Source organism: Crinia signifera, chromosome 1 (assembly GCF_055691185.1).
Source record: "Crinia signifera chromosome 1, ASM5569118v1, whole genome shotgun sequence".
Lineage (NCBI taxonomy): Eukaryota > Metazoa > Chordata > Amphibia > Anura > Myobatrachidae > Crinia > Crinia signifera.
This window is the reverse complement of record NC_139217.1, coordinates 215,854,309-215,878,143: the sequence shown is the minus strand read 5'-3', so window position 1 is coordinate 215,878,143 and position 23,835 is coordinate 215,854,309. Positions and strand designations below refer to the sequence as shown.

The 23,835-nt window shown below is 49.2% G+C and overlaps 1 protein-coding gene across 1 annotated transcript in view; it reads left to right on the top strand.

Moving 5' to 3' along the window:
• The window catches only part of LOC146064682 (uncharacterized), a 337,031-nt gene that overhangs the window by 138,399 nt on the left and 174,797 nt on the right, over positions 1 to 23,835 (top strand). Inside the window, exon 5 of the mRNA XM_083178470.1 lies at positions 17,672 to 17,836. Coding sequence (XP_083034596.1) covers positions 17,672 to 17,836 — 165 coding nt within the window. The remainder of the gene's footprint in view (positions 1 to 17,671; positions 17,837 to 23,835) is intronic.

Here is a 23,835-nt window from a genome sequence, read left to right as displayed (position 1 = left end):
AATTTGGGCTGTGTTTCAAATAGGGCCATAGAGCTCCTGTATTATATACCATAGCGCTGTTTAGGCTCTGTGACGGCTCCTTTTCTTTTACTGTCTCTCCCTTCCAGTACTTCTGAATGGCTACACTATACTTACAGATGGAACCCTCCTCATTTAGCCTGTTAATTGGATTAAGTGAGTAATAGGATTACTATGCTAATCCTCTACTGCAGTGGTTCCCAAACTGTGTGCCTAGGCACCCTGGGGTGCCTCAGAACAGTTGCAGGGGTGACTTGGGTTGGTGGAACAGGATCAATTCATATTGTGAATGGTCAATGTAACAGGCAAAACCAGTGCTGGTGGCTGCCAATCATAATGTATGTGCACAAACAGAAGCAAATCCTGTCCCTCACCAGATCACTGCACTTAATTTAATATTTTTTTGTGTGAATTTATCGATAAGAAGCATTTGGCCTAGGGGTGCCTTGAAAATGTTTTGATGCTCTAGGGTGCCGTGATTCAAAAAAGTTTGAGAACCACTGCCGTACTGTATTTTTTATGTATTGTATTGCTGCTGAGAACAATAGGATAGCCATGGGTAGCCATAGTGAGCCATGACCTAAGGAACAAAGTTGATAAGGGCTCCAACTGTACTCTCTGTTTAAGTGTGGTAGTGTATGGTGATTACTAGGTACTTGCTACAATGGCAGGGGGTAACTCCAAAAAAGTTACTTGCAAGAAGTGTAATGGAAAATGTACACCTTCTGGAGAGGGAGTCTCATTGTGTGATAAATGCACTGTTAACCTCTCTTTACCACAGTCTCCTGTGCATACCCCTGTTTGGGCATCACAGCTTGCTGATGTTATGTCTCAGTTATCTTCTGAGCTATCAGCAGCTCAAAGAGATTGAGAGACTGCCAGAAGCCAGCAGGCCTCTTTGGCTTCTGCTGTACAGGGCTTAACAAAAACTCTGGTCCCTGCCCCAGCAGAGGTTGCTGGTGCTTCATCTTCAAGGGCATTAAATCTCCCTCTTTTACAAAGAAAGAGGTTGCCTCCACAGACTGTGGAGGTTGGTGATTATGATGATATGCCTGATCTGGAGGAGGGTGAATTTGCCCCCCCCCCCACACAATGATGATGATGATGAAGTTTTAGCGCTTGATACGCAGGAGTCCTGCCCAAGCCTCACAGGGCTTGGAATACTTAATTCAGATGGTTAAGATTGCCTGTAATGTGACGGAGGATACTGACATTCCGGTCCGTCCTTCTCTTTTTGGGAAAAAGCAATAGCAGTCTCCCACCTTTCCTCCAGCGGAGGAACTGTATGACCATGTGCTTCAGGCTTGGTGTCATCCTGACAAAAAATTTCAGGTACCCCGCAGGTTTTTGTCAAATTACCCCCTTCCACCTGAGGGTAGGAAGAAGGTTGAGTTCCCACCAGGTATCGCGCCTGTCAAAGAAGACAGTTCTCCCAGTACCAGGGGTTACCACCCTTAAGGACATCTCAGACCGTAAGTTATAGGTCACCCTAAAAAAACATTTTTTCTGTGGCTGGTGTTATACAGCGTCCGGCTCAGGTCGGATGCTTGGTAAATAAGGCCATGGGGGGTCATAGATCGTAGTGTTCCTTCTAGGAACAAAATGAGGCAGGGCGCTGGAGGGGCGGACCGGGCACGCCGACGTCAGTACAGGGGGAGTGCCAGGGCCGCCGACGTCAGTACAGGGGGCGTGCCCGGGCCGCCGACGTCAGTACAGGGGGCGTGCCCGGGCCGCCGCGTCACTACAGGGGGCGTGCCCTGGCCGCCGCGTCACAACAGGAGGCGTGCCCGGGCCGCCGCATCACTACAGGAGGCGTGCCCGGGCCGCCGCATCGCACATGGGGGCGTGCCCGGGCCGCCGCATCGCACATGGGGGCGGGCCCGGGCCGCCGCATCACTGAAGGGGGCTTGCCCGGCCATGACTACGTCACTGAGCTGCCGGGACGTAGCCATGGCCGGGCAAGACCCCTTCAGCGATGCGACGGCCCGGGCACTCCGGCGGGACAGACTGCAGGCTGATTTAGCGGGGCGCTGCTAGAGGGGCAGGGCGCATTTTGCCCATTAAAAATCGGGTAGGGCGCAGCGCCCCGCTAAAACAGCCTAGCGGGAACACTAGATCGGCTCAGGTCGGAGGCTGGGTAAATAAGGCCATGGGGGGTCATGGCCACAGATTTAAACAGAAGTCTGTGAGGGTTCTGACCCCGTCTCCATCGTTCAGCTTGCTGAACAAATTCAGGAGGCCTCCACGTTTTTAATGGATGCCTCATCTGATGTCTGTATGGTTGCAGCCAGAATTTATGCTTTATCCATTTCAGCTCGCAGGGCCCTTTGGTTACTCCATTGGCAGGCGGCCATAGAATCCAAACGAGAAGTGGAGGCTCTGGCATTCAATGGTGATGTCCTGTTCGGGCCAGAGCTCGATAAGTTGATATCCCAGGCAACAGGAAGTCTCACTTCCTTCCTTCAGCAGCTCCACCAGCGACTCGCATTACACCACAAAGACCTTCCTATCGGTCCTTATGTCCCACTAGCAGATTCAGGGGCCGTTCCAGAGGTGGTGCTCCATCACAAAGAGGTTCCAGAGGACGCGGCAGAGGTGCCTCTGCAGCCACCCAGGATCCCAAGTCCATCAAACCCTCTGCGTGACGGTCTCCGGTCCCATTTGGGGGATCCCAGGGTCGGGGCCCAACTGAAGTCTTACTGTCACGTCTGGCTGCAGTCTTGTCAGGACTCATGGGTAAGGGATCTGGTAGCCCAGGGCTACAAGATTCATTTTCGCTTATCTACCCCAAACAGGTTCTTCAAGACCGGTTTACAGGTCTCCCAGGACAAAGCACGTCTTCTGTTGTCAGCGGTCACCATGCTGCAGACAACGGGAGTTGTGGTGCCGGTACCCGAGGATCAGCATACTCAGGGATACTACTCCAGTCTTTTTCTCGTGCCAAAGCCGGACGGCTCGGTACGGCCCATATTAAACTCAAGATGGAGTCCCTGCAGTCGGTAATACAGGGTCTGGAACAGGGAGAATTCCTGGTATCCCTCGATATCAGGGATGCGTACCTACACATCCCCATTTGGCCTCCTCACCAGACTTTCTTTCGTTTCACGGTACAAAATCATCACTGACAATTTCAGGCCCTGCTTTTCCGTCTCTCATCGGCCCCCAGGGTTTTCACCAAGGTGATGGCAGTGATGGAGATCCTCCAATCTCAGGGTGTGACAATTATCCCTTACATGGACGATCTTCTGCTGAAGAGCCACTCAAGGGATACTCTATTATCCAATATTCTTCTCACACAGAAGACACTCATTACACATGGGTTGATCTTGAACTTCGCAAAGTCCCAGCTCCAACCCTCTCAACGCCTTCTGTTCCTGGGGATGACTCTGGACACCCACCAGATGAGGGTTTTCCTGCATCCGACAAAATTCAGTCCTTGCAGGCCCTGGTCCGGTTGGTGCTATGACGTCGACAGGTATCAGTACATCTCTGTACCAGACATTTAGGAAAAATGATGGCTTCCTTCCATCTTCAGCAGCAGGTGACCCTATCACCTCAAGCACGTCTGTGTCTGCTGTGGTGGCTCAACTCGGAAAACCTACAAAGAAGTAGGAGATTCGGGATCTGGGAGTGGACACTCCTCACCACAGATGCCAGCCTTCGTGGCTGGGGAGCGGTCACTCTGGATCATCAGTTCCAGGGACTGTGGATGAGACAAGAGAGCCTGCTCTCCATCAACATGCTGGAACTCAGAGCAGTATATTATGCTCTCCTGCAGACAGGACATCTTCTGCGGGACAGGGCCATTAGAGTTCAGTCCGACAACGCCACGACCATCACCTCTATAAACAAACAGGGCGCACTCAAAGCCAGTCGGCCATGAAAGATGTGAGCTGGATCATCCTATGAACTCAGGCCTTGTCAGCAGTCTTCATACCCGGTGTAGACAATTGGGAGGCAGACTTCCTAAATCGGCAGGATGTCCACCAGGGAGAATGGTGTCTCAATCCACAGGTGTTTCAGACCTTAGTGCATCATTGGGGTCGACCGCAGGTGGATCTGATGGCATCCAATCACAATTTCCAGCTTCCAAGGTACTTTGCGAGGACTCGAGACCCACAGGCCGTGGTGGTGGAAGCTCTGGTCGATCCTTGGCCGTTTCAGTTTGTCTACCTATTTCCTCAATTCCCGTTGATTCCTCGTGTATAACAACGCATACGGAGGGAGAGCGTAATAGCCCTTCTGATGGCTCCGGATTGGCCTCGGCGCTCTTGGTACACCAACCTCTACCTCTTCAAGAAGACCTCCTCTCAGGGACCCTTCATCTTCCCAGATTTAGGACGGCTTCATTTGACGGCGTGGCTGCTGAAAAGTCCATCTTAAGGCGAGCAGGCATCCCAAGAACTGTTATACCTACCATGATGAGGGCCAATAAGGAAGTCACTTCAAAACACTACCACCGGATTGGAGATATTATGTGGCTTGGTGCGAGGGGCGTGGGGTATCCACTACCCTCTTCAAAAAAGCTAGACTTCTCCTGTTTCTACAGGCAGGGTTGAATTCCAGTTTGAAGCTGAATTCCCTAAAGGTTCAGGTTTTGGCCCTCTCCATATTTTTCCAAAGACGGATGGCTTTCATCCCAGAAGTACAAACCTTCTAAGGGGCTCTGTGGCTACAACCGCCTATTCGTCCACCTACGGCACCCTGGGACCTAGATTTGGTTCTCAGATACTTACGATCGTCAGTATTTGAGCCATTAGATGAGGTGGATCTTCGTTATCATACTTGGAAGGTGGTTCTTCTGTTACCACTTGCTTCGGCTGGAAGAGTCTCGGAGTTGGGAGCACTTTCTTGTCGTTCTCCCTTCCTTCATTTTCACCAGGATAGAGCAGAGCTCCATACCAGTCTATCCTTTTTACCAAAGGTTGTTTCAGCGTTCCACCATAAACCAACCCATTGTGGTCCCAGGCCTTGTCTGAGGCTTCGCCGGAGGAAAAGTCCTTGGATGTGGTTAGGGCCCTGCGCATCTATGTCTCTTGCACGGCCTCTTTTCGCAAGTCAGATGTCTTGTTTGTCACCTATGACCCTGTACGTCATGGGTGGCCAGCTTCCATACAGACCCTTGCCAGGTGGATCCGCCTAACCATTCGTCAGGCGTCATTGCTAGTTCTCCTTCTTCCATAGCCCCTATGGAAGACATCCGACTTGCGAAAAGAGGCCGTGCAAGAGACATAGATGCGCAGGGCCCTAACCACATCCAAGGACTTTTCCTCCGGCGAAGCCTTGTATATCAGGGTTGCACTCCACTTACTCTGCATTACTGTGAGCGTACTTTCCTGACTGTGAATCTCTGTTTATGGCATACTAATGTTATACTCTTATTTTGCATAGCCCCATACTTCTGTGAGTCTCTCCTTCCGCGTTTTTCTGGGCCATGACTGGGGGTTCCTTACACATAAAGCATCTATTCCTTTGAAATGTCCCCAGTGTTCCAGTGTCTCTGAGCGGATGAAGGAGAAAATAGGATTTTAGTACTGATCAGTAAAATCCCTTTCTCTGATTCCATGGGAGACTCTGGACCTCCTAGCACACTCTGGAGGTAATTTACAAACATTCAAATGGCCGTTTCTCTATCGTCCATCCTGGTGACACAGCTAAACCTTGGGATGTAGTGGGGTCCGCAGGATCCAGGCAGGGTCCTCCCCTGCTGCATCCCAGAAATCCTCAGTTCGTTTTAAGCGCCCACAGGAGTGGGTTCGAGTTAGCTTGGATTTGTTTGTTTTTTAAATATTTTCTTAGTTAGTGCAGGCTATAGTGGGGAAACTTCTTAACACTAAAATTGCAGCAGAGGCTGACAGAAGCATTTCCTGTTCAGATTTCTGTGTGCTGGGAAGATAGAGCTGCATTCTCCCAGCACTCTGACCTCACCAAAATTTGGGGGTGAGAGGTCCTGGGGAGACACCTGATCCGGCTCCCTACTTATAGGTGGATCATGGGTAATGGACCCCCCGCTATGGCACCGCCATTTCACTATCATTCTTATGGGATACTGGGAATCGTCTTAAGACATTGGGTATTAGAGGATATCCGCAGGAGATAGGCACATATAAAACTTTGAACTGGGTGTACTGGCTCCTGCCCTCTGAAACCCCTCCCAGTTTAGAAAAATGGGTACTTGTGTATTAACCAGGCGCCCGGGACGCAGTTAGCGTCACATCCTCCAGACCTGTTCATACCCCCACTATCCACGTCGGCGTGGAGTTGGTCTTAAAAAGTGTGGCTCGCCACCGAGCCCGAAGCGTGGCGAGCGGACGCGGATTACTTCACATGTGTTCCGCGGGGCTCGCTTTGTGCGCCACGCTTCGGGCTTGGTGGCTCACTGTGCTTGCCACACTTTATAAAATCAACTCCACGCCGTTATGGATAGTGGGGGTATGAACAGGTCGGGAGGACGCGTGACTCAGCCACTCGCGGGGTGCACTGCGCTCGCCATGCTTCGGGCTGCCGTGGATAGTGGGGGTTTGAAAATGTCCCCTTTATTGTGCATGGGACGCACTTGCATCCGCATACCCCCTTTATGCATGAGGCGCACGTGCTAATAATCACTGAGATGCAGGGGAGTCTCAGACGCAGGAGCGCCTCTCCGCCAGCGCCCGCATGATCCAGTCTCTGCCGGCATCCGCCAGTGCAGGGGATCTGACGGTTAACGGCGCTGTGTGAGAGGTGCTCACTAGACTTGGCATGGACGCCGGGGACAGAGCCATGGACACTGGAGACAGAGCCGGGCTGCCGTGAAGTGACTACACTAACTACGCTAGGCAGCCTTTGGACTACGCTGACAGCGTAGCTAGCCTACGCCTGCGTATGTATGCTAATTGGGTGCCCGGCTAATACACACTGCTGGAGCTCCAGAGGGTTTGTTTTCAGTTTTATTTCTTTTATTATTTGGGGTTTGCTGTGTTGGACTTCACAGCATTCCTGCATCGTGGGAAGTCAGGAGAAGGTTAAGTGGCAGGCCTCTTAAGGTACCGAGCTGTCCCTGCTGCAGGACCACTGTTCTGAGAGGGTTGTTGTCACCGCGGGCATTGCGCTGCAGCGTTACACACCCCCAGCATGCCGCACACTCCTGAGTCCGAAGACGTCAGTGGTGAGCACATACCGGGGTCCCCACAGTGGGGTACCCCGGTGCATGCTGCGGCAAGATGGCGGCAGTCGTGGTGTCCCTGCTCAGGGGCTGCACAGAGCCCCTGTCACAGACTGGATGCTAGGGACAGCCACTGGACCATCAGGGCAGCTCCTATATAAAGTGCTGTTCAGGTGGGCGATACGAACAGCCAGCGCCAGTATAAATATTAGTATAAGCCCAGCACCATTACAGAGGGCGGGGCTTGCTCAGAGCGGGACCAGAGAGCTCTGTGAGTGCCAACACTGCTTCCTGTTTCTCCCTGCGGCACCATTACTGTCTCCATACACTGCTCAGGTGAGGTATCCCAGAGGGACAATCTGCAGCAGAAAAGGAAGTGTTTTCAGCGCTAAGTTGCTCATTGTGTGTCACACTGTGCACTCAATATTATAAGCATATTACTGTGATATATGTGCTAAACCAACTCCTTATCAGGGAGTTAAGGTTAAGGGTGTGCTGGTTCCCTCAGTTTCTCTGAGCACTCCCCCACAGGCTATACACGCATATCTGTGTTAAGAAGCTCACACATTGTTTCTGTACCCTTCACACTGATTTATTATATATATATATCTGTGTGTTCCTGTGTGTTGTGGGAAGGCTATTATTTCTCCAGCATGGTTAGAAAAATAACCTGTGTAATTTGCAGTGCAAAGTTTGTACCTGGGTCTACTTCACAGATTACCTGTGAACAATGTATGTCTCCACAACTGGGAGCATCACCCTAGCTCAGTGGGACCCCACAATCAGACTCCCAGGAGCCTGAGTGGGCAACAGGTATTAAAGCTATGCTGCAGAATGTGTCATCTCAATTGGCTGCAAATACTGTGCAGATCAAACAAGTGCAACAGGACCTATCTGACCTGTCTGCAAAGGTGGATAATATCACCCCCACTCTGGGCCATTCACTCAAGCACGCTTCGGCCGCCATTTTGCTTGACTCTTATGCAGACTCACAGGGAGCTGATGAGGATGATGATGAGATACAGCCATTACTGGACACTCATTCATCACTGTGTGGCCCGGTACCTCTCATTAATGCTATCAGACAGGTATTGACTCTCCCCCTGGCTGAGGCACAGGAGGGTGATCCATTTTCTGTGTCACAGAAAAAGCTAAATATTGTTTTTCCTGAACAGACAGATTTAGAAGACACATTCAAGGAAGTCTGGAAGCAACAGTTTCAAGAGATTTAAGTCCACTTTTCCCTTTGACCCGGTCAGTAGAAAAGTGTGTGAGGAGCCTCCGGTAGTGGATGCCTCGGTATCCAGATTATCCAAGAAGGTGGTACTCCCAGTTCCGGGGTCTGACAATCTGAAAGATAGTTCAGCTAAAAAGATGGATACTACCCTAAAAGCCATATATACGGCCAGCGTGGCATCTCAGAGGCCAGTCCTTGCTAGTTGCTGGATGGCTAAATCCATTCATACTTGGGCATCACAGATCCAGGAAGGCATGTTGGCATATATGTCAACGGCACAAATTGCATAAAAATTACACCATGTTCAAGACACTGCAAAAGTGCTTTGCGAGGCGCAAAAGGAGCTGGGGGCCATTACCGCCCGCTCATCAGCCATGGCGGTGTTGGGCGCAGGTCCCTGTGGTTACGCCAGTGGGTGGCAGACGCTGATTCCAAGCATAGTGTGAAAAGTCTCCCTTCCAGGGAGATAAGTTGTTTGGCAGTGAGTTAGATGACCTCATCTCCAAGGCAACGGCGGGGAAATCCACATTTCTTCCGACCACGGCCACACAAACCAGACGGCCCTTTACTGGACGTCACATCAGCCCTTTCGGCCTTCCATGCCTAAACAGAGGGCGAAAGAGGCTTCCTCTGCGGACAGAGGCGGCAGAGGCAAATTCAGGAGAGCTTCAGCTCCAGCATCACAGGAGCGCGCCTCCGGTTTGGCTACTTCAAAGCCTTCAGCCTGACTCGGGGTCCCCCACGCAAGACAGCCTGGTGGGGGGTCATTTGGCGCATTTCAGCCAAGTATGGGATGCCTCTCACTTGGATTCATTGGTGAGGGATCTTATTTCCAATGGCTACAGGCTGGAGTTTGCTGGAACGCCCCGTCACAGGTTCTTCCAATCAAGATTACCAGCAGCGTAGGAGGATCAGGTAATACTGAGGCAAGCAGTACACAAGCTGGGAAAATCACTGGTCATAGACCCAGTCCCAGTGGTGGAACAGGGAAGGGGTTATTACTCCAACCTGTTCATAGTACTGAAACCTGCCGGTTCGGTACGTCCCATACTGAACCTAAAGACTCTGAACCCTTATTTAAAGGTTTGCAAGTTCAGAATGGAGTCTAAGGGCAGTGATAGCAAGCCTGGAGGAGAGGGAATTCCTTGCGTCATTAGACGTGAAGGACGCCTAACTCCACATTCCTATTTGGGGCCTGCACCAGACGTTTCTGAGATTTGCTCTGAAAAACGAGCATTTCCAGCCATTGGGCCTATCAATGGCCCTGCACATCTTTACCAAAATAATGGCAGAGATGATGCTACTGCTCAGAAGGAAAGGGGGTAAACATCATCTCTTACCTAGACAACCTGCTGATCAAGGCCGGATCGGAGCAGGCACTCTTGCAGGATATTGTCACGACCAAACAAGTCCTGATATCCCATGGATGGATTCTCAATTTACAAAAATCCTCCTTGACACCGACAAGACGTCTTCTCTTTCTGGGAATGATACTGGACACAGAAAACCAAGAGGTGTTCCTTCCCCAGGAGAAGGTGGATTTCTCACTGCAGGCTACTGTGAAAGTTTCTTCTAAGCAGCGCTTCTCCGGTGATCACTGAGGGTCTATTACAACAGTGGCTGACAGATAAGTACACTGGTTACATTATTCTGTACAGCTCCTGACATTTGCATTTTGATTTTTAAGAAATTACAGAAAGGTGTATGTCTGCTGTTGTGGAGGTGGGAGTTTCTGTCATGTGAATAGACTGCAGGTTTTGCGATTTCAAATTAACTTCTGAACAGATGGACCAGGGAGAGTTGTGTACTGCATGCCATTCTGTTCCCTGTGATTCTGTTCCCAGTGGGGCTCAAATACAGAGGTCTGAGCAGCCTGATCCTAAGTGGGCTGCTGCCCTAGGAAATTCAATGGCTGACTTAGTGCAAGGCAGAGGGATGATCTCAGTAGATCCCCAAGGCTTTTCCCATCCACACAGCCCTCTGTGAGTTCCCCCACACCCTCACAAGGGGACCCTGCGTTGCTGCAGGCTATGCAACACACTGCACAGGATGTGCACAAAATGAGTGCCTTTATGAAGCAGTATATTAAGGTACCTGAGTTTACCACTCCCAGACACCCCTTATCTACCCCACCTCCACTTAATGTTGACTCTGAGGAGGAAGAAGGAGAATGTCCTGAGGACATGTTTTGGGGACAGAAAGAGAATTTTGAAGCCTCTACCCCTGGGGTTGAGGATTTGATATTGGCTGTGAAACAAGCATTGAGTCTTGCTGATGTGGATAGAGTGCAGCCAAAAGTTGTTTTTAAGAAGCAGCGCAGAGATGCAGTGACTTTTCCCTCTGATGAGGGCATGAAGGAGCTTTTGGGGGGAAGCATGGAAAACAGCTGATAAAAGGCTGACTATGCCTAAGTGGTTTTCAAATTTGTATCCCATGCCAGACTAGCATGTGAAACTGGGAAAAGGTTCTGTTGGTAGATGCACCTGACTAGGTTGTCTAAAGCCACGGCGTTGCCTGTTCAAGGGGGTGCTGCCTTCATAGACCCTGTTGAAGAAGGCGTTAATATGGCGTCTAAGGTGTCAGCCATTTCTGTGACCGCTAGGAGAGCTTTCTGGCTCAAAGCCTGGGAGGCAGATAGTGAGTCTTAAGAAGTCACTGGAAGCACTAGCCTTCAAAGGAGAGCTGTTGTTTGGTCCGGAACTTCAAGCTCTGATAAAGCAGGCCACAGGGGGAAAGAGTACTTTCCTGCCTACTACAGAAGAGGTAAAGCAGGGAACCTCCAGGTTTGGGGCCTGCCGATCTTCCTTTGTTCCTCCTTTCAGGGGGGGGGGGGGGGGGGGTGTGTGTGTCCAACAGAGGGCAGATTTCCTTCTGGCAAGGGACTGGCATCCAGATCCCGTTTTGGTGCCTTTGCGAAGCAGTCTTCCAAGGGGGAGGATAAATCCTCAGCATGACGGGAAGTGGGAGCCCATTTTGGATCCTTGGGTACAGTCTTTAATCTCCCAGGGTTACAGGATCAATCTCAAGAGGGACCCACCAAGACATTTTCTCCCCACCCCTTTACCTCCGGAGGCCTGCATGAGAAAGGCCCTTATGGGGGCATCGGCTTCCCTTCTCCAGAAGGGGGTTGTGGTCCCTGTACCACCGGGGGAACTGAAGAAGGGATTCTATTCCATTCTGTTCCTGGTGCCAAAGCCGGATGGGTCTTTCAGGCCCATTCCATATTTAAAATCCTTGAAAAAACATCTGTGGGTAGATCATTTCAGGATGGTGTCCCTAAGGTCAGTGCTACTAAGCATTTTTGGCATCCATAGATATTCTGGATTCATATTTACACGTGCCTATTTGAAAAGAACATCAATCTATGCTGCGATTCTTCCATTTGGTTTGGCTACCGCGCCGAGGGTCTTTACAAAGGTGATGGCTGTCATGGCGGCGGCCCACAGGTTGAAGGGAGTCGTAATCATCCCATACCTAGATGACCCGTTGTTCAAAGCGGAGTCGGCCGAGATGTTGCAGGAACATCTGGTTGTTGCGACACACTTCCTTCAGGAACACGGGTGGATATTTGAATATCCAGAAGTATCAATTGGGCCCGACCGAAAGACTGACATTTTTGGAAGTGGTTCTGGATACTCACCTGCATAGGGTGTTTCTACCAGAAACCAAGGCCAGAGACATACCTCTGTTGGAGTGTTTTTAGTGGTCATCATCCCCGCACCAAGGATCAGTTTGGATTAATTAGCAGGAGCTACCCGGGTTCCATCTTCACTTGCTGTTATCCCTTTTCCACGGTACGAGGCTTGCCTTATCTTTTTATTCTGTCATTAATAAAAGCCTCATGTTTTATTTATCTGCACCATGAGGAGTCTTTTATTTGTTTCATATGGCATATCATCAAGTTTGAAGTGAAAAGATACCTTTATATGCTTGGTGCATACACCTGATCAAGTAAGATAGTGTGAGCACCTTCTAAAGATAAATAAACCGTTATATGTATCCCTAGTGTCTTGCATGTAAGCACATGTAAGCTTTCTCTATCATCTTTGGCACACTGTGGTAGTCAATTTAAAAGATACCCAGATAGGAGTGCACACACTACTTGTCCTGTAAGCACGTGTAAGCAATTATCCTTGGGAAGTTGGGAAATTCCCCCAAACCCAGATATCAGTATTTCCATGTGAACATATACCTGATGGTCGTATTTGTTTCTCTTTTTTATGTATGGAGAGAAATTGTTTACCAAGTTTAAGAAATTTATCACGTTTGGGATCAACATTGGAATTTGTGACAGAAACAAGGACATTCCCAATTGGGACAGAGTATTTATAAAAATATTCTAAAATTATTTCTGAGAGGATTGGTGGCCCAGTTATCTCTACATTTTGTATATATATTAGATTGTTTTTATAGCATTGGTAGTTGCTATTGTAAGAGGTTTTGCAGCAGCCTTGAAGTGAAGCGCCGGTTGCTTTACTTTTTTCTATTTCTGAACTGGTAATAATGTTCCATTGGAAAATTCTTGAACGAAACCTTGCATATTGCAGTGTTTCAAATGTGGCCATCATCTTGCCCAACAGCTCTGTAGGATTGGTGGCGCAGTTATCTCTACATCCCCATCTCAGGGGATCCAAAGACCATGAAGCAGGAAAAGCTTGTCCTGACTCAGGAGACAAGGGAATTCTTAGTCTGGTGGATGGATCTGGAATCGCTCCAGCTGGGTCATTCCTTGCAAACGTGGGAGTGGTTTGTAGTCACGACCGATGCCAGTCTCAGAGGATGGGAGCAGTAGCTCTACATCTCAGGCTGCTCTTCAGCAAGCAGAGGAGTTACTGATGGGGTTACTGATAAGGATACAGTCAGCCACGGCTTTGTCTATTTCAGCCATCAAGGGGGCACCCGCAGCCCTGTCGGCTTTGATTATAACGGGCATCCGGAATGTGGAAGCAGACTTTCTCAACAGATCAGAATTATTGGAAGGGGAATGGGCGTTGAACCCGGAGGTGTTTCAAGACATTGTGGCTCTCTGGGGCCTCCCAGAGGTGGACTTGATGGCATCCAGACACAATTGTCAGATGGCCAGATTTTGTTCATGAACCAGAGATCCGACAGCGTAGGCAGTGGATGCCATTACGGTTCCTTGAAAATTCGACCTGGCTTATGTCTTCCCTACTTTTCCCATGATTCTCGGGTCCTCAAGAGAGTGAGGGTGCAGAGGTCGAGTGTCATTCTGGTAGCGCCAGATTGGCCCAGGAGGTCCGGGTATTCTGACAGACTGAGGTTGTCGGTGGCATAACCGTGGCGTCTTCCTTTTCGTCCAGATTTGCTCCGGCAAGGTCCTTTTCTTCATCAGGACCCAGCTCATCTCAGTTTGATGGCCTGGCTTTGGAGACCTCCTTATTAAAGAAGTAGAGTTTCTCGGAGGCAGTTATTCAGAGTATACTGAGGGCTCGAAAACCTGTGTCTGTGGCAAACTATCATAGAGTCTGGAAGACCTATATCAGAAGGTACACACCTCTAGGTTTAAGATGGGCAGGCTCCTGGATTTTCTCCAGGATGGGGATTCAGCAGGTTTGAGTTTACAGTCCTTGAAGGTACAGCTTTCTGCGCTATGTACCTTTTTTCAGAAGAGAGTGGCTCTATTACCAGAGGTTCAGACCTTCCTAATACGTATTAACCCCAGTATCAGCAGCCGGTAGGGGGTTTAATATATATTTTATATAATATATATTTAATAGATAGGGCCATCCTTTGTACGGTACCTACATTTTTGCCAAAAGTTGTGTCTATAATCTATAACTTCCATCTGAACCAGGAAATTGTGCTTCCGATGTTTTGTCCTCCCGAGGAGGCAAGAAATAGGGACAAACGTAAAAAATTGGATGTGGTGCATGCGCTGTGCGTTTATGTGGACAGTGTTTAGGAATTTCATAATCCTGACTCGTTAATGATACGGTCATTTGGTCTACAGCATGATGGTCGGCAAGCAATGGGTCGACACAGTTAGGTCGACATGGTTCTAGGTCAACATGGGTCAAGGACGACATTGGTTTAGGATGACTGGTCATTAGGTCAACAGTGAAAAGGTTGACATGTGCTTTTTCACAGTTTTTTGAGCTGACATGTGCCGACAGGTGGTATTTCATGCCCTGCCATCCACTAGGATGTGGTGAGAGAATAAAATAGTGTGCCAAGCGCAGCGAGGCACTGTGCCCATATCATGGTGAGTGAATCGTGCAAGAGGATTTGGTGCACTTGAAACTGTCCATGTTGACAGTGTCGACAATTGGGTCAAAAACAGTGAAAAAACCCATGTCGAACTTTTTGACTGTCCTAGACACTGTCGGACCAATGCTTGTGTCGACCTAATGACCTGTCGACCTAACCCCATGTCAACCTTTCCCCATGTCGACCTAGAACCACATCGACCTTTCCCCATGTCGACCTAACGGTGTCGACCTAATGCTTGTCGACCAACATGCTGTAGAAAAAAAGATCCCAACCTACTGGTACTGTATGACGTACATAAGAGAGGGTGGCCAACTTCTAAGCAGTCCATTGCTAGGTGGTTGAGATTGGTTATTGCCTTTGCTTCCACTAAAGTTGGCAGGCCTGTTCCGGCTAGGATTAATGCCCATACCACTAGGTCAGTTGCTTCCTCTTGGGCTGTGCGTCATGGGACTTCAGCGAAGCAGTTATGCAGGGCTGCCACCTCCACTTTCACCAAATTTTACAGTTATCATGATTTTGTGTTGAAGGACCCTTCATTTGAGCGAGCAGCTGTAGACCTGAGCGTACCCTCCCAAATGAATGGCTCTTGAACGTCCCAAGGTTGAGCTGTGTCAACAGGATGGACGATAGAGAAAAGGGGATTTTTGTCTATCTTGCCGTTCGAATCCCTTTCTCTGAGTCCATCCTGGTGACACCGCAATCCCTCCCTTATGCTTAGTAAGTTCCATGTTAATTTATCATGTTATACAGATGGAGCATGGGGGCTCATGCTTGCAGGGTCTGGCGAAGGAATCCGCAGCCGTCGTAAGGCGACGCATGCGCACGAGACACTCGCGCGCCCCGATCCGATGGAGCTCCCCTGGGTCCCCGACGCCTCCCCGTCGGTACCCCCAACACCTGCCACCACCTCCTTACACCCCCCATAACCCTGCCCATCTCCCTGAAGCGGAGACGGCACGGTCCTGCCACCCAGCTGCCGACTGACTGGGACGCACGTGCGTGTGAGGCGCTTGCGCATCCCAGTCTAATGGAGTCCCTCTCCACCAGTGCCCGCCAACTGGGAGGTTCTAGCGAGTGCCGGCAAATAAATCTGTATGGTTGTTTTTGATTGTGCATATTAATATGTTAAGGCGTTGTGCTGAGTAAAGTATATTAGTGGGCTCTTGGAAGTTTTACTGAGGATTTCTCGGGCGCAGCAGGGGAGGAGCCTGCCTCTTAAAGTAGCCTAGGTGCCTGGATCCTGCGGACCCCACTACATCCCAAGGTTGAGCTGTGTCACACAGGCTTATTTGTATTCCAGAATGCAAACGCATACGCCATCGAAAGAATACAGATACGAATCACCATTCATTCAAATGGTGATTCCAAATGTACTAATTGGTAGTATGTAAAATACAGGCAATATTTGATCTGAAAATACGCCTGGAAAATACTCCTCATTTTCCAGGTGTATTTGGCTGAAGTCTGCATGTATCAGTCAGATCTGTGCAGGCTTTTTTGTGTAAAAAAAAAAAATCGCGTGGGGTCCTCCCATGGCTGTAATCAGCGCAGGCTCAAAGAGCCAGTGCTGGTTTTAGAAATTCAGGGGACAAAGAATTTGGGGTTCCCCAGGATTTTGTAAACTAGCACCAGGCTCATGGGCTGGTCCCAAAAGACGGAGGCCAAAATGAATAGGGGTCCCCGTATTTTGACAACCACCACCAGGTCCAAATAATCAGCAGGGTAATGCCACAGCCGGAGGAATCTTTTTGTACAAGTTCCCCCAGGCCAAAGCATTAACCCCCAGACTAGTCAGCAACCCCTGCAGGATATCCCCTACCTGGGCTGAAGCTCGGGGCTGTCTCCGGTGCTTTAGGGCAGTGGGCATCGGCTGATTTCTATTGCGTAAAAATAGAATAAATTAACTATTGGATTTTGTCGTGGAACTACAACTCCCTGCAAGCCTCACCCGCGTGCATGGACTTGGAGAACCACAAGTCCCAGCATGTGGGGCATTAAAGGCCCACTGGTACTTGTAGTTCTACAATAAAACCAATAATGAAAAAAAGACACACAAAAGAAAAATACAACTTTAATTCGTACTAAAATCACTCATCGAATTGGGTTATTCATTCCAAGTAGGCAGGTTTAAAATAAGAAACCACACACCCGTGCCATGCACTGGACGAACCACAAGTGTTTGTTTACATTTGCAGCTCCTTCACTGAACTGGCTAAGGCCCCTCCCCCAGCCAATCAGCAGCAGGCCCTGGGGAAGTTCCGCTGCTGACTGGCTATTCACGCCTCCATAGGACTCCCATGCTATGCAATCAGATAATACGAATCCGGTTAATACGTCCAATTAGTATATTTAGCTATTCCCGTATTCGTATTTTTCACAAAATACGGCTCATGCCCGTCATATCAATTCATACCCGGGATTAGCCATATACCGGGAGCATAGTAAATTACCCCCTCTGTGTTCATTTACTAAGATGGGAGTTCTATTGAAGATGGGCTGTTGCTATAGGCAACCATTCTGAGTCTATTATCTTCTAGAAGGTGCTAAATAAATAATACCCCTTTTACACCAAAACACCGGGTCGCACCCAGGTATTTGGACCCAGCTCCAACAAGGGTGCGACCCAGCGTTTGTCACCTCTATCACTGACCCCATTAGCCTGACATATTGGGTATCATGAGAGTTACTCAGATGTCCGACGCTGAGATGAATGGTTATAATGTTGATCCATTGCTGTGACTTTGGATGCAGCAGTGGGTCAGAGATGCCGCAGGTGGGTGTCTTTATACAAGACATCTTCTGTGGTCATTTCATATATTTGCAAAGCAGCTATATACAAACATTGAGCGCTAGTGCCATTAGTGGATGACTAAGAATAAGCTCCTCTATTAGAAACTTATTGAGCTCTTTAGGTTGCTGTGGTGTGGGGTCTGTAAATTCTTAAAGTGCCAGCCACCTCCGGCACTCCCAATACTCTGTATTTCAGTGTCCCCTATGGAGTAAGGGACTTAACCGGTATGTACAAAACTTCTATTTTGCAGGTAAGGAACTGAGAAGCATTCTATCCGATAACTTGGAAATGCCAGACACATACCTCTCTGATGATAATAAAAGTGGTGTTAGAAGAAGCAAGAGGGCATCATTACCACCATTAATGTTTTGGAGTGCTTCTGGAGAGCCAGTACAAGGTCAACTTAACAAGAAAAGTATGTTGCTTTATTGAGGTTTTTCCATAGTCAATATATAATTACATTTGTACAAAGTTGTGCTGTTTTTTTTTATCCTCTGTATTTTACAAAATGGAGCACAGCATAACCCTTTCTATGTAGTTACAATAGGGGAGTGAAAGGGTTCTGATGAAAATAACATAAAGTGTAAACAATTGTTGGTACTTGTTTCCTAGCACGGCGCCCACGATTTTCATCTTATGCAATCGTATCGATCGAATCATATAGTGGGGCGAGCGCAGCGAGCCAGAAGCGTGGCGAGCGCAGCGAGGGGATGCAGATTACTTCACATGTATTCCACGGCTCAGCGCGGGGCTCGCTGCGCTTGCCACACTTCGGGCTCGGCTCGCTGCGCTCACCACACTATATAAACTCAACTCCACGCCGACGTCGATAGTGGGGATATGAAAAGGTCGGAGGACGCATACAGCCGCCCCTCGCGGGCTCAATGCGCTCGCCACGCTTCGGGTTCGCGCTTATAGTGGGGGTGGCGTTAACATAGTAATCACCCATCAGGGTGCCTGTACAATAAAAAATCGGTTCTGATTGCATCGCATACCATTGTAATGGCATACGATGCAACGCCATATTAAAATTGTACAGTGCGGGTCCCAATTCTTATGAAGATAATAAGTTTCCAGTCTATATGACCTTATTGCAAACCGAAAGGACATGTACTCTAGTCTCATTCCATTTCTTATTAAGGTAAACTTTTGTGTGTGTTAGTTATGATCTCCACAGTAAGAAAAGGAGGAGGGGAAGGTCACTGCAGGAGAGAGCCTTATTCTGATTTGGAAGTAAAGAAAAAAAAAAAAGCAAGGAACTTTTTATCTGGAACACATGCTGAATTGCAAGGGGAGCAAATACAGTTCGATGTTTTTCTGTGCATGGTACTTACTGTCTGCTTTTGCATGTAGAAAACAAATGGTTAACAATTTCTCTTTCAATGGTCCTGGTGACACAGCTTCACATTGGGATGTAGGAGGGTCCGTAGGAGCCAGGCACCTATCCTAAAGCTTTTGGAGGGTAGGCTCCTCCCTTCTGCATCCCAGACTCCTCAGTTCGTGTTAGGTGCCCACTGGAGTGAGTGCTATTCTAAAGGGCTGCCGGAGCAGCCGAAGGATTAGAGTTAGTTAGGGTTTTTATTATTTTATTAACTTTTACACTAGCTAGGTAGGCACAGTGTGAGGATTCTCCTTAGTGAATCCTCACACTGCTAGCGCAGCAAGAGCTGACAGAAGCGCGTCCTGTCAGCTCGCTGTGCACAGGGGAGACGCTGTCTGGCCTCCCTGTGCAGCGCTTACAGCTTCCTTTAAGAAGCTGCCTGGGTTCCGGAGCGTTCTGAAACCGGCTTCACGCTAGGTGGGGATCATGGGGGACAGGCGCTCCGTGATGGCGGCGGCCATTTTCTGCGGAGCTTACACACTGAGCTCCTATATGAGAGGACAGCAGTGTGTTACAGGCATGTTCTGAGTGGTCCCCAGTTGAGGGGGAGATACTGGAACTAGGAGATCCTACAATGGGAGCGGCTGTCTGGGGGTGGTTGGCGCCAAAAGCCACGGACCCCGCAGCAGCAGGGACTTGGTCTCTTCCCTCACTCTGTTTTGGCACCATTCAGAACGCTTGCAGCGGAGCTGAGCTGGCTTACAGATCCTGACAGAGTGTTTGGATTTCCTGGGCATCGCTTTCCCCATTCTGAAGACTACAGACAGCTAAGTGACTGAGTACATTGGTTCTGTATATAATGCCTGTACATTTGAGGTGCTGTGACTGTGTTATTTGAGAACATCATGTCTGAGCAACAGTCTGTGGTTTTGGGGGAGGGAGCCTTAAATGCATTGAGCGCTTGCAGTGGTTGTACACTGAAATTTGTCCCTGAGCAGATGGCCAGGGGGGGCTTATGTATTTCTTGCGCTGCTGTGAAACCCATGGGGAGTGAACCCCAGAGGGTAGTGCTATCGGAGCCTGCGTGGGCCAAGTCCCTGGGCAGGTCTGTTAATGCTTTGGTGCATTACTGGACAGGCAGAGTGATGTGCTGGTAATTCCCCTAGACCATTGCCATTCTCTCAGCAGTCCTCTGGCTCCTTGCCTCTGACCCAGACAGATCCTGACTTATTACAGGTCATGCAGGATACTGCTAAGGGAATCAGCAGGTTTAATTACTTGTTGGACAAGTTTGATGGTGATTCTGTGGGGACCCCTAAAAGGTCTTATTCAGTACCAGTGTTAGCTGCTGATGAGGAGGGAGAGTACACAGACATACCCTGGGATCAGGGTGATGTTTCTGAAGAGTCCTCAGCCTCAGGGGTGGAGGATTTGATTACTGCTGTTAAACAGGCATTGAATTTGTCTGTGGAAGATAAAACTCCTGCAAAGGGTGTTTTTAAGAGACAGCGTAAAGAAACTGATACTTTCCCTGCAGACGAGGGTTTACAAGATTTATTGGAAGGGGCCTGGAAAACCCCTGATAAAAGGCATTAGATGCCTAAAAGATTTTTAAGCCTGTATCCCATGCCTGAGGCTCATGCAGACCTCTGGGAGAAGGTTCCAGTGGTAAATGCTGCTGTGGCAGGCTTGTCAAAAACCACTGTGCTACCAGTGCAGGGGGGAGCAGCCTTTAAGGACCCCGTAGATAAAAAGCTGGAGGGTAACCTCAAGGCAATGTTTGAAGGGGTGGGCTACACACTCCGCCCTCTGATTGCTTCAGCCTGGGTCTCTAAGGCCATGATTGTGTGGGCCAATGACCTGTGCACTATTTGACATGCTGATCCTTGTGTGTTGTTACTTGCGGAGAGGCTTAAAGCAGCTGCAGAGTATGTCCTTGAGGCTGAGGAGGAAGCTCTCAAAATGGCTGCCAGAGTTTCCTCAGTGTCCGTCAATGCCAGGAGAGTGCTCTGGCTTAAAGCTTGGGAGGCGGATAACGAGTCTAAGAAGGCCTTAGAGGCATTGGCTTTTAAAGGAAAACTGTTGTTTGGTTCAGAACTAGAAGAAATTATTAAGCAGGCCACGGGTGGTAAAATTACCTTCCTGCCGGCCCCTGCAGCCAAGCAGACATCAAGGTTTTCTGCTTTTAGGCCGTCCTTTCAGCCCTCCCCTAGAGGAGGTGCGTCCTTTCGAGGACAATCCTTTAGGGGAAAGTTTCAGTCCTCCAGGGGCAAGGCCCCAGAGTCTTAATTTGGTTCTTTTCATAATAAACCAAAAACCAAAGGAGAGGACAAACCCGCCGCATGACTACCAAGGGATTTGGCCCGGCGGTGGTCAAGGTGTGGGGGGGGGGGGGGGGGGGCGTCTGCCACAGTTCAGGGACGCATGGGCATTGTTAGACCAGGATTCCTGGGTATTAGACATTATAGCCCAGGGTTACAGAATTCCCTTCAAAGGTCTTCCTCCGAGAAGATTAATTCCCACACCACTACCAAAGGAGGCTCGGCTCCGTACAGCTCTCTTGGGAGCGGCTCACTCTCTTTTAGAGAAGGGTGTGGTGATCCCGGTACCCAGAAGCCTTTTTTTTTCCACTCTGTTTCTGGTGCCCAAACCAGACGGGTCTTTCAGACCGATTCTCAATTTAAAGTCATTGAATATCCATTTGTGGGTAGACCATTTCAAAATGGGGTCTCTACGGTCAGTGCTGCTGAGCCTGGACCAGGGAGAATTTTTGGCGTCCATGGATGTCCAGGACGCATACCTTCATGTTCCTATCCATCCAGAACATCAGGCTCTATTGAGATTTGCGATAGGAGACCTGCATTTGCAATTCCAGCCGTTGCCCTTCGGTCTGGCTACAGCGCCAAGGGTATTCACCAAGATAATGTCAGTAATGGCGGCGGTGCTTCGGCTGAGGGGAAGCACTGTGATTCCATATTTGGATGACCTGCTGTTCAAAGCGCAATCAGCAGAGAAGCGAAAGAGTCACTTGGCAGAAGCCATCAGGTTTGTTGCAGGCTCACGGTTGGCTTTTAAATTTACAAAAGTCTCAGTTGGTGCCGTCACAGAGACTCCAGTTCCTGGGAGTTATTCTGGATACCCATATACATCGGGTATTCCTACCAGAGGCAAAGGCCAGGGACCTGGCTGCCTTGGTCCAGGAGATCCTCGGCTCTCAGAACACATCAGTTTGGAGGTCTCTCAAGCTGCTGGGGAAGATGGTGGCGTCTTTTGAGACGTTACAGTTCGCAAGGTTCCACTCTCGAGTGTTCCAGTGGAACATTCTGACAGCCTGGTCGGGGAATACTCAGACCATGAAGTCAGAACACATAGTGTTGTCTCCAGAAACTCGGTCTTCCCTGAAATGGTGGATGGAGGTGGATTCCCTTAAGTGGGGTCGGTCTCTGCAGTCCTGGAGCTGGCTGGTAGTCACTATCGACGCCAGTCTCAGGGGCTGGGGGGGCAGTTGTCTTGGACCTGCGTCTGCAGGGCTTATGGACCACGGAGGAGTCTGCCTTGCCGATCAATATTCTGGAACTGAGAGCTGTGTGGAAGGTGATTTCTCTGGCAGGAGACAGGCTCCCTTTAAGGATTCAGACCGACAGCGCCACAGCTGTGGCGCATCTGAATCACCAGGGAGGCACACGCAGCAAGCTGGCTATGTGGGAGGTGTCCCGGATCTTCTTGTGGGCGGAACGGAATGTTCCAACGTTATCAGCGATATTCATACCAGGGGTGGAGAATGGAGCCTGAATCCACAAGTATTTCTTCAGATTAATCTGAAATGGGGAACTCTGGTTGTGGCCCTGATGGTATCAAGGTTCAACCATCAGGTGTCCAGGTTCTATGCCAGGACGAGAGATCCACTGGCAGAAGCAGTGGATGCTATGACCATCCCCTGGGAGGGGAATCTACTTTATGTCTTTCCGCCAGTTCCAATGCTGGCAAGAGTTAAAAAAAAAAAAAAGAGATCCAGGCCCAGGCAATCCCGGTGATTTTAGTGGCCCCAGATTGGCCAAGGAGGTCCTGGTACTCGAGGCTTCAGAGATTGTCTGTGGACTCGTGGCATCTACCTCTGAGGTCAGACCTTCTAAACCAAGGACCGTTGAACCATCTAGATTCAGCTCGGTTAAATTTGACGGCTTGGCTGTTGAAACCGCCATCTTGAAGAACAAGGGGTTCTCAGAGGCTGTGGTTAACACCATGATTAAAGCTAGAAAGTCAGTGTCTTCTGTAAATTATTATAGGGTCTGAAAGACCTATATTAGGTGGTGTGAAAGGCAGAAGTCACACACATCGCAATTTAGGTTGGCTAAATTGCTGGAGTTTTTGCAGGATGGCTTTTCCTCTGGGTTAAGCCTTCAGTCACTCAAAGTGCAGATCTCGGCCTTGTCAATTTATTTCCCCCCCCAAAAAAAAGGATAACACTGTTACCGGAAGTACAGACCTTCCTACAGGGGTTTTCTAGATTGAAACCTCCCTACAAGCAACCAGTAGCACCATGGGATTTATCTCTGGTTCTGGAGTGCCTTCAAAAGGCGCCTTTTGAGCCGTTAAGGTCGGCTGACCTTAAATTCCTTACACGGAAACTGGTATTTCTGTTGGCAGTGGCGTCAGCAAAAAAGAGTATCGGAGTTGGGAGCATTGTCCTGCAAGTCTCCCTTCCTTATAATTCATGATAGGGCTGTCCTTCGGACTGTACCCCAAATTTTACCAAAAGTAGTCTCTGCTTTTCATCTAAATCAGGAGATAGTTCTGCCTGTGTTTCAACCCCCAGAGAGTTCAAGGAATAGGGACAAATTGAGGAATTTGGATGTTGTGCGCGCCTTGCGCATTTATGTGGACAGAGTAAAGAGTGTCAGGAAGACTGATACTTTGCTAGTTTTGTATGATGTACACAAAATTGGTTGGCCTGCTTCTAAGCAGACCATTGCTAGGTGGTTGCGTTTCTGTAATTGCTTTTGCATATACTAAAGTTGGTAGGCCTGTGCCAGCCAGGATTAATGCGCATACCACCAGATCAGTCGCCACCTTTGGGCGGTTCGACATGGGGC